This window comes from Gymnodraco acuticeps, unplaced genomic scaffold, assembly GCF_902827175.1.
Source record: "Gymnodraco acuticeps unplaced genomic scaffold, fGymAcu1.1, whole genome shotgun sequence".
NCBI lineage: Eukaryota > Metazoa > Chordata > Actinopteri > Perciformes > Bathydraconidae > Gymnodraco > Gymnodraco acuticeps.
The window spans coordinates 23850-34725 of record NW_022989757.1 but is presented as its reverse complement, the minus strand read 5'-3'; the positions used below and the strand labels follow the sequence as shown (position 1 = coordinate 34725).

The window sequence follows — 10876 nt, the reverse complement described above, 5'->3', positions numbered from 1 at the left end:
AGACATGAGTCAGCTCTGAGGAGACATGAGTCAGCACTGACGAGACATGAGTCAGCTCTATAAGAGGAGACATGAGTCAGCTCTGAGGAGACATGAGTCAGCTCTGAGGAGACATGAGTCAGCTCTAAGAGAGGAGACATGAGTCAGCACTGAGGAGACATGAGTCAGCACTGAGGAGACATGAGTCAGCTCTATGAGAGGAGACATGAGTCAGCACTGAGGAGACATGAGTCAGCTCTATGAGAGGAGACATGAGTCAGCTCTATGAGAGGAGACATGAGTCAGCTCTGAGGAGACATGAGTCAGCACTGAGGAGACATGAGTCAGCTCTATAAGAGGAGACATGAGTCAGCTCTATGAGAGGAGACATGAGTCAGCTCTGAGGAGACATGAGTCAGCTCTGAGGAGACATGAGTCAGCTCTGAGGAGACATGAGTCAGCTCTATGAGAGGAGACATGAGTCAGCACTGAGGAGACATGAGTCAGCTCTATAAGAGGAGACATGAGTCAGCTCTATGAGAGGAGACATGAGTCAGCACTGAGGAGACATGAGTCAGCACTGAGGAGACATGAGTCAGCTCTATGAGAGGAGACATGAGTCAGCACTGAGGAGACATGAGTCAGCTCTATGAGAGGAGACATGAGTCAGCTCTATGAGAGGAGACATGAGTCAGCTCTATGAGAGGAGACATGAGTCAGCTCTATGAGAGGAGACATGAGTCAGCTCTGAGGAGACATGAGTCAGCACTGAGGAGACATGAGTCAGCTCTATAAGAGGAGACATGAGTCAGCTCTATGAGAGGAGACATGAGTCAGCTCTGAGGAGACATGAGTCAGCTCTGAGGAGACATGAGTCAGCTCTGAGGAGACATGAGTCAGCTCTATGAGAGGAGACATGAGTCAGCACTGAGGAGACATGAGTCAGCTCTATAAGAGGAGACATGAGTCAGCTCTATGAGAGGAGACATGAGTCAGCTCTGAGGAGACATGAGTCAGCTCTATGAGAGGAGACATGAGTCAGCTTTGAGGAGACATGAGTCAGCTCTATGAGAGGAGACATGAGTCAGCACTGAGGAGACATGAGTCAGCTCTATGAGAGGAGACATGAGTCAGCTTTGAGGAGACATGAGTCAGCTCTATGAGAGGAGACATGAGTCAGCTCTATGAGAGGAGACATGAGTCAGCACTGAGGAGACATGAGTCAGCTCTGAGGAGACATGAGTCAGCTCTATGAGAGGAGACATGAGTCAGCTCTGAGGAGACATGAGTCAGCTCTATGAGAGGAGACATGAGTCAGCTCTGAGGAGACATGAGTCAGCTCTATGAGAGGAGACATGAGTCAGCACTGAGGAGACATGAGTCAGCACTGAGGAGACATGAGTCAGCTCTATGAGAGGAGACATGAGTCAGCTCTATGAGAGGAGACATGAGTCAGCTCTATGAGAGGAGACATGAGTCAGCTCTATGAGAGGAGACATGAGTCAGCTCTGAGGAGACATGAGTCAGCACTGAGGAGACATGAGTCAGCTCTATGAGAGGAGACATGAGTCAGCTCTGAGGAGACATGAGTCAGCTCTGAGGAGACATGAGTCAGCTCTATGAGAGGAGACATGAGTCAGCTCTATGAGAGGAGACATGAGTCAGCTCTATGAGAGGAGACATGAGTCAGCTCTGGGGAGACATGAGTCAGCTCTATGAGAGGAGACGAGTCAGCTCTATGAGAGGAGACATGAGTCAGCACTGAGGAGACATGAGTCAGCTCTGAGGAGACATGAGTCAGCACTGAGGAGACATGAGTCAGCTCTATGAGTCCTTTAAACCCTGATCAGATCTGAAGCTAAAGAGATCTAACGTCAGTAACTACGTCAGCGTCAGTAACTACGTCAGTAACTACGTCAGCGTCAGTAACTACGTCAGCGTCAGTAACTACGTCAGTAACTGCGTCAGCGTCAGTAACTACGTCAGTAACTACGTCAGTAACTACGTCAGCGTCAGTAACTACGTCAGCATCAGTAACTACGTCAGCGTCAGTAACTACGTCAGTAACTACGTCAGCGTCAGTAACTACGTCAGTAACTACGTCAGCATCAGTAACTACGTCAGCGTCAGTAACTACGTCAGTAACTACGTCAGCGTCAGTAACAACGTCAGTAACTACGTCAGCGTCAGTAACTGTGTCAGTAACTACGTCAGTAACTACGTCAGCGTCAGTAACTACGTCAGCGCCAGTAACTACGTCAGTAACTACGTCAGCGTCAGTAACTACGTCAGCGCCAGTAACTACGTCAGTAACTACGTCAGCGTCAGTAACTACGTCAGCGTCAGTAACTACGTCAATAACTACGTCAGTAACTACGTCAGCGTCAGTAACTACGTCAGCGTCAGTAACTACGTCAGCGTCAGTAACTACGTCAGTAACTACGTCAGCGTCAGTAACTGCGTCAGTAACTACGTCAGTAACTACGTCAGCGTCAGTAACTACGTCAGCGTCAGTAACTACGTCAATAACTACGTCAGCGTCAGTAACTACGTCAGCGTCAGTAACTACGTCAATAACTACGTCAGTAACTACGTCAGCGTCAGTAACTACGTCAGCGTCAGTAACTACGTCAGTAACTACGTCAGCGTCAGTAACTACGTCAGCGTCAGTAACTACGTCAGTAACTACGTCAGCGCCAGTAACTATGTCAGTAAGTACGTCAGCGTCAGTAACTACGTCAGCGTCAGTAACTACGTCAGCGTCAGTAACTACGTCAGTAACTATGTCAGTAACTACGTCAGCGTCAGTAACTACGTCAGTAACTACGTCAGCGTCAGTAACTATGTCAGTAACTACGTCAGCGTCAGTAACTACGTCAGTAACTACGTCAGCGTCAGTAACTACGTCAGCGTCAGTAACTGCGTCAGTAACTACGTCAGCGTCGGTAACTACGTCAGTAACTACGTCAGCGTCAGTAACTACGTCAGTAACTACGTCAGCGTCAGTAACTGCGTCAGCGTCAGTAACTACGTCAGTAACTACGTCAGTAACTACATCAGTAACTACGTCAGCGTCAGTAACTGCGTCAGCGTCAGTAACTGTGTCAGCGTCGGTAACGACGTCAGTAACTATGTCAGTAACTACGTCAGCGTCAGTAACTGCGTCAGCGTCGGTAACGACGTCAGTAACTGCGTCAGCGTCAGTAACTACGTCAGTAACTACGTCAGCGTCAGTAACTACGTCAGTAACTACGTCAATAACTACGTCTGCGTCAGTAACTACGTCAGTAACTACGTCAGTAACTACGTCAATAACTACGTCAGCGTCAGTAACTACGTCAGTAACTACGTCAGTAACTGCGTCAGCGTCAGTAACTACGTCAGTAACTGCGTCAGTAACTACGTCAGTAACGGCGTCAGTAACTGCGTCAGTAACTACGTCAATAACTACGTCTGCGTCAGTAACTACGTCAGCGTCAGTAACTACGTCAGTAACTGCGTCAGTAACTACGTCAGTAACGGCGTCAGTAACTACGTCAGTAACTACGTCAATAACTACGTCTGCGTCAGTAACTACGTCTGCGTCAGTAACTACGTCAGTAACTACGTCTGCGTCAGTAACTACGTCAGTAAATCACCTACTGGTGGATTTAGAAACGGAGGTTGCGTTAGCCGCCTTTAGCTTAGCGGATGTGACGTGAAGTCATGTGACGTGCTGCTTTACCAGCTGTACCTTGATGCTACATGCTAACTGGAGTACTTCCTGTAATCAGAGTCTGATAGGTCGTCCTCACCTGAAGCAGCCCGGCAGCCGGAGACGCTGAAGACGAAGATGAAGAAGACTCTGAGCTTCATGGTTCATCAGACAGGAGCCTCTCTGTGGAGCTAATGGAGGTCCAGAGTCCACCCCCCCCCCCCCCCCCCCCCAAACACCATCGATCACATGTCCCAATGACACAGACCCACAAACAAGCTGCTGTTTGCCTTCAATACGTCAGGAGATAACGAACATCAAACCACTGATCACCTTTCAAATATATTCTTTCTTATTTCTAAATACAGTATTGAACTCCTCTGCATGATGAAGAATGATAAATATATTCATTTCTATAATATTTATATTTGAAAGAACATAAATAAAAACATCAGCAGTGTCAGTAACAGTTTTATTTTTGTACATGAAGAATAATCAACGTTATCACATCTCAGCGTCTCGGGTTCGAAATCAACATCAAACTTAAACGTTAGTGCACTTTCATAGCATTAGCTCCAGCTTCTGGAACAAGGACATACTATATTCAATGTGAGTAGCATCTAGAATAAGTAGGTGTTTAATCTGTAGCATTAGCTCCTTTAATAACGGCGTTCTGTTTTAATGTAGCTTTAGCTTCTGGAACAAGGACATACTATATTAAATCTGTGTAGCATTAGCTTCTGTTAGCCTCTCTGTCAGTAGTGGGCCATGACGCTCTCGATCCAGCCCAGGAAGTTGCTGACCCTGGAGTAGACCCCGTACAGGTTCCTATTGGCGCACCCCTTCCCCCAGCTCACCACGCCCGTCAGGAACCAGGTCTTCTTGTAGCGGGTGACCAGGGGCCCGCCGCTGTCACCCTCGCAGGCATCACTGCCGCCTGCCTTCAGCCCGGCACACAGCATGTTCTTAGTGATGGTCAGATTGCTGTGCAGACGGCACTCCTGCAGAGGGACTCTCGGGAGAACCAGACGCTGAAGAACTCCGGCTGCCGGGCCTCGTTGAGCCACTCGACCCCATCCTGACACCGTGGACTCTCTGACGCTGGCCAGAGTCCGGCTGAAGGACGAATTCCTGGCAGGCAGACAGACGGGCACCACATAGGGTCCTAGCTTCACGGGCCTCTGCAGCTTCAGCAGCGCCATGTCACTGTCAGAGCTCGACTTGTTGTAGGCGCGGTGGATCACAACCTTCACAACGCGCCGCCGCTGCTCCGTGCGCTCCTCCACGTTCAGGTCGTGCTCACCTGCACGGAAGCAATACCGTTAGTTTACCTGTGGTTACTATCGATCTCTGAGAAGCAGCACCGTTAGTTTACCTGTGGTTACTATCGATCTCTGAGAAGCAGCACCGTTAGTTTACCTGTGGTTACTATCGATCTCTGAGAAGCAGCACCGTTAGTTTACCTGTGGTTACTATCGATCTCTGAGAAGCAGCACCGTTAGTTTACCTGTGGTTACTATCGATCTCTGAGAAGCAACACCGTTAGTTTACCTGTGGTTACTATCGATCTCTGAGAAGCAGCACCGTTAGTTTACCTGTGGTTACTATCGATCTCTGAGAAGCAACACCGTTAGTTTACCTGTGGTTACTATCGATCTCTGAGAAGCACCACCGTTAGTTTACCTGTGGTTACTATCGATCTCTGAGAAGCAGCACCGTTAGTTTACCTGTGGTTACTATCGATCTCTGAGAAGCAGCACCGTTAGTTTACCTGTGGTTACTATCGATCTCTGAGAAGCAACACCGTTAGTTTACCTGTGGTTACTATCGATCTCTGAGAAGCAGCACCGTTAGTTTACCTGTGGTTACTATCGATCTCTGAGAAGCAGCACCGTTAGTTTACCTGTGGTTACTATCGATCTCTGAGAAGCAACACCGTTAGTTTACCTGTGGTTACTATCGATCTCTGAGAAGCAGCACCGTTAGTTTACCTGTGGTTACTATCGATCTCTGAGAAGCACCACTGTTAGTTTACCTGTGGTTACTATCGATCTCTGAGAAGCAGCACCGTTAGTTTACCTGTGGTTACTATCGATCTCTGAGAAGCAGCACCGTTAGTTTACCTGTGGTTACTATCGATCTCTGAGAAGCAGCACCGTTAGTTTACCTGTGGTTACTATCGATCTCTGAGAAGCAACACCGTTAGTTTACCTGTGGTTACTATCGATCTCTGAGAAGCAGCACCGTTAGTTTACCTGTGGTTACTATCGATCTCTGAGAAGCAGCACCGTTAGTTTACCTGTGGTTACTATCGATCTCTGAGAAGCAGCACCGTTAGTTTACCTGTGGTTACTATCGATCTGAGACACCACTTCAGAAACAACACTGGTACAGATCACTTTGCTTTCGGGCACAAAGACAGAATTTGCCATACGACAGAATGAAAAGACATGATAATCCATAGAATATCTAAATAAAGGTAGAGGACTAAGAACCGGTCTTACCGACGGTGACGTTGAAGACGTGGGCCGGTTTCCTCCAGACGCAGTGAGCTGCTGTTAACACCCAGCGGTTAGAGAGGACGATCGCTCCACAGGTGAAGATGTTACGCTCCGTCAGCAGCGCCTGAGAGGAGACAGTTAGACACCCGGGACATGAGATACCACAGTCTTAGTATGAAAGTTATTATATAATCGTACCTGCCAGGGACACTGTCCTTTGGGGCAGTTCTTCCCGTTGATCACCCTGGGGCTGAAGAACCACTGAGGTCGTCCACAGGCCACCTCGTCTGATCGGAGACACAGAGAGACGTTAATGTAAACACAACTAACCCCTGACCAGGGTTTGTATCAACACTGGGTTTAAATTAAGGATATCTGAGTAACGACGGTGATTTCAGAACCCAAAGAGTAAGATGGTGACTACCTAAACTGGACCCCCACTAGAGAACGTATTACAAATATACAGTGTTTTTCTCTCCAGAAGTCTGAATTAGCCAAAGACCAAGATGGTTGTTGGACGTCAACATCTTGGTCCAAAAAAAGAAGCAGTTGACAAATAAAAACCAAGATGGAAACGACCAAGACGATAACGGCCAAAGATAGACCTCCACTAGAGACTGTCTTTAAACTAAGAACTGTTGCTTCCAGAAGTCTGAAGTAACAGTTGTTCAGACCTTGGGGTTCGCAGCTGCTGTTGTCCGGATGCAGTCGGTACCCCGGAGCGCAGAAACACACCGTGGATCGATCCGGAAACTCTTTACAGAAATGTTCACAGCCTCCGTTCCTGTAGCGGCAGCCATTGGACGTCTGACGGACTGTGGAGAGAAAGAGGAAGACGTTCAGATGATACCAACACTGGAGATCGATTGTTGCTCAGAGACTTCCTGACTCACAGACCATAATAACCTCAGAGGCTCCAACAGCGTCCTCTGGACCCAAAGCGTGCTCTGACAGGGAATATGAACTGCTAATGGAGATCACTAAGGTCAGCCTGAAGCATCCTCTGTGCTCCAGACAGCCTGAAGCATCCTCTGTGCTTCAGTCAGCCTGAAGCATCCTCTGTGCTCCAGACAGCCTGAAGCATCCTCTGTGCTTCAGTCAGCCTGAAGCATCCTCTGTGCTCCAGACAGCCTGAAGCATCCTCTGTGCTCCAGTCAGCCTGAAGCATCCTCTGTGCTCCAGACAGTCTGAAGCATCCTCTGTGCTCCAGTCAGCCTGAAGCATCCTCTGTGCTCCAGACAGTCTGAAGCATCCTCTGTGCTCCAGACAGCCTGAAGCATCCTCTGTGCTCCAGTCAGCCTGAAGCATCCTCTGTGCTCCAGACAGTCTGAAGCATCCTCTGTGCTCCAGACAGTCTGAAGCATCCTCTGTGCTCCAGACAGTCTGAAGCATCCTCTGTGCTCCAGACAGCCTGAAGCATCCTCTGTGCTCCAGTCAGCCTGAAGCATCCTCTGTGCTCCAGACAGTCTGAAGCATCCTCTGTGCTCCAGACAGCCTGAAGCATCCTCTGTGCTTCAGTCAGCCTGAAGCATCCTCTGTGCTCCAGACAGCCTGAAGCATCCTCTGTGCTCCAGTCAGCCTGAAGCATCCTCTGTGCTCCAGACAGCCTGAAGCATCCTCTGTGCTCCAGTCAGCCTGAAGCATCCTCTGTGCTCCAGACAGCCTGAAGCATCCTCTGTGCTCCAGTCAGCCTGAAGCATCCTCTGTGCTCCAGACAGCCTGAAGCATCCTCTGTGCTCCAGTCAGCCTGAAGCATCCTCTGTGCTCCAGTCAGCCTGAAGCATCCTCTGTGCTCCAGTCAGCCTGAAGCATCCTCTGTGCTCCAGACAGCCTGAAGCATCCTCTGTGCTCCAGACAGCCTGAAGCATCCTCTGTGCTCCAGACAGCCTGAAGTATCCTCTGTGCTCCAGACAGCCTGAATCATCCTCTGTGCTCCAGACAGCCTGAAGCATCCTCTGTGCTCCAGACAGCCTGAAGCATCCTCTGTGCTCCAGACAGCCTGAAGCATCCTCTGTGCTCCAGACAGCCTGAAGCATCCTCTGTGCTCCAGTCAGTCTGAAGCATCCTCTGTGCTCCAGACAGTCTGAAGCATCCTCTGTGCTCCAGTCAGCCTGAAGCATCCTCTGTGCTCCAGACAGCCTGAAGCATCCTCTGTGCTCCAGACAGCCTGAAGCATCCTCTGTGCTCCAGTGCTCCAGTCAGCCTGAAGCATCCTCTGTGCTCCAGACAGCCTGAAGCATCCTCTGTGCTCCAGACAGCCTGAAGCATCCTCTGTGCTCCAGACAGCCTGAAGCATCCTCTGTGCTCCAGTCAGACTGAAGCATCCTCTGCTCCAGACAGTCTGAAGCATCCTCTGTGCTCCAGACAGCCTGAAGCATCCTCTGTGCTCCAGTCAGACTATTAAAGTATTATCGTATCGTACGGACGTACCTTTGTCGCAGTGGTGACCGTGGAACTTGGGCGGACATTTGCAGCTGTAGGAGTCTAGGTGACGAGTGCAGGAGGCGCCGTTCTTACAGGGCGACGACTGGCAGTGATCCACCGCTGCAGACAGGAAGTACAGGGACAGGAAGTACAGTTTCAGCGACAGGAAGTACAGGGACAGGAAGTACAGGGACAGGAAGTACAGTTTCAGGGACAGGAAGTACAGGGACAGGAAGTACAGGACTTCAGGGAAAGGAAGTACAGTTTCAGGGACAGGAAGTACAGGGACAGGAAGCACAGTTTCAGGGACAGGAAGTACAGAGACAGGAAGTACAGGGACAGGAAGCACAGTTTCAGGGACAGGAAGTACAGGGACAGGAAGTACAGGGACAGGAAGCACAGTTTCAGGGATAGGAAGTACAGGGACAGGAAGCACAGTTTCAGGGACAGGAAGTACAGGGACATGAAGTACAGTTTCAGGGACAGGAAGCACCGTTTCAGGGACAGGAAGTACAGGGACATGAAGCACAGTTTCAGGGACAGGAAGCACAGTTTCAGGGACAGGAAGTACAGGGACATGAAGCACAGTTTCAGGGACAGGAAGCACAGTTTCAGGGACAGGAAGTACAGGGACATGAAGTACAGTTTCAGGGACAGGAAGCACAGTTTCAGGGACAGGAAGTACAGGGACATGAAGCACAGTTTCAGGGACAGGAAGTACAGGGACATGAAGTACAGTTTCAGGGACAGGAAGCACAGTTTCAGGGACAGGAAGCACAGTTTCGGGGACAGGAAGTACAGGGACAGGAAGTACAGTTTCAGGGACAGGAAGTACAGGGACAGGAAGCACAGTTTCAGGGACAGGAAGTACAGGGACAGGAAGTACAGGACTTCAGGGAGTAACAGTGACCCGAAGTACATTATAACCCGACCTGTGTAGCGCCTCCAGAAAGCTTCCTGCGTAGAGAAAGAAACATCGTTAGCGTCTGAAACTTAACGAGATAAAAACATCGTAAAGTTAGCCACATAAAAAATCGTAAAGTCATCGTTAGAAACGTAAGAAGATAAAAACATCGTGAAAACGTAACGAGATAAAACATCGTAAAGTCATCGTGTTCTCACCAGCTGTTGCGGCAGAGCGTAGATTTCCTTCGCCTCTTCGTACGAACATTTCTCTTCGTAACACTCGCGCTCCACGTTACCGCGCCGCAGCTCCTCGAACAGATAGTTAGCGCGCCGCGCGCGGTGCAGGAAGACGCTAGCCTCGGGGCGGCTAACAAACGCACCGCCTTTATTACAAACACAGAAGAAGAAGAGGAGGTGGACTGAAGGGTTAGGATATAAACCAATAACATGCTTGTGTTGTGGTAGCTAGCCTGTCAATTGTGAGATTATTAATTTTTTTCTGACATTTGTGTAATATTTAGCAGTTTTGTTCGGACGTTACTTTTTGAATCTGTTGTCCCCTCGGTCGCCCTTTTCACGGATGGGTCTAGCTAGCTTTTACTCTAATTTGACGACAATTCAGATATCTTATGCTAAGCTAACAATAGTGCTAATGCTGGAACATTAAACCTGACCTTTGTTTCAACAGGAAGCTCCGAACAGCTCGATGTTTACGTGAGCTAACATGCTAACGTAGCTCAAAGCAGCAGCAGCAGAGGAGAGAGGATTTACAAGGAGAAGAAGAAGAAGAAGAAGAAGACTGACCTCCAGGAAGCCCAGTGCATGCTGGGATAGCGACGATGAGGAGGAAGAAGAGTCGGCTGGTGTCTGAGCGGACGGACGCCATGTTTGATCTGATCAAAGGTCAGAAAAACAGAAACGCTCCGAGAGCCTCTGAGCACACGAGTCCTGAAGTACTCTGAAACCCCCACTCTTTATATTCATTTCAAATACTTTCTCCTTTCTTTAGAGTCTCAGCTTTTCTCCTGATGTTTCACCTTTACTTTATTTAAAGAAGGATAAATGGACACTTTAAACACATCTTTCAAACAAAAGAAGAATACATTATATTTAGACACACAGCTAATTCTATTTTTCCAAATAAAAGCCCCTAAATAAACACCTTAGTGTTCAGATCTACATCCCATGATGTCCTCAATGCTTAGTGTTCAGATATACATCCCATGAAGTCCTCAATGCCTAGTGTTCAGATATACATCCCATGATGTCCTCAATGCTTAGTGTTCAGATATACATCCCATGAAGTCCTCAATGCCTAGTGTTCAGATATACATCCCATGATGTCCTCAATGCTTAGTGTTCAGATATACAT

General features: G+C 48.7%; 2 protein-coding genes and 1 long non-coding RNA gene across 8 annotated transcripts in view; 1 reads left to right on the top strand and 2 right to left on the bottom strand.

The window, feature by feature from the left end:
* The window catches only part of f7 (coagulation factor VII), a 9247-nt gene extending 5363 nt beyond the window's left edge, over window positions 1–3884 (bottom strand). For 2 of the 6 annotated variants that reach the window (XM_034214928.1, XM_034214937.1), the window contains exon 1: window positions 3774–3884. In XM_034214928.1, the coding sequence (XP_034070819.1) occupies window positions 3774–3834 (61 nt within the window). In that variant the 5' untranslated portion in view covers window positions 3835–3884. The remainder of the gene's footprint in view (window positions 1–3773) is intronic. The other 4 variants (XM_034214945.1, XM_034214951.1, XM_034214915.1 and 1 more) reach the window with 2 other exon arrangements.
* Window positions 1–10876, top strand: part of LOC117545263 — a 23058-nt gene extending 12182 nt beyond the window's left edge. The window contains exon 4 of the long non-coding RNA XR_004568806.1: window positions 10193–10876. This is a non-coding gene — a long non-coding RNA (uncharacterized LOC117545263). The remainder of the gene's footprint in view (window positions 1–10192) is intronic.
* Window positions 4129–10426, bottom strand: f7l (coagulation factor VII, like). The gene is made up of 8 exons (XM_034214962.1): window positions 10309–10426; window positions 9721–9887; window positions 9531–9555; window positions 8605–8718; window positions 6849–6989; window positions 6373–6461; window positions 6178–6298; window positions 4129–4976 (listed from the first exon to the last, which is right to left on the bottom strand). The coding sequence occupies exons 1-8, from the start codon at window positions 10388–10390 to the stop codon at window positions 4429–4431; spliced, it is 1287 nt and encodes a 428-aa protein (XP_034070853.1). The 5' UTR covers window positions 10391–10426; the 3' UTR covers window positions 4129–4428.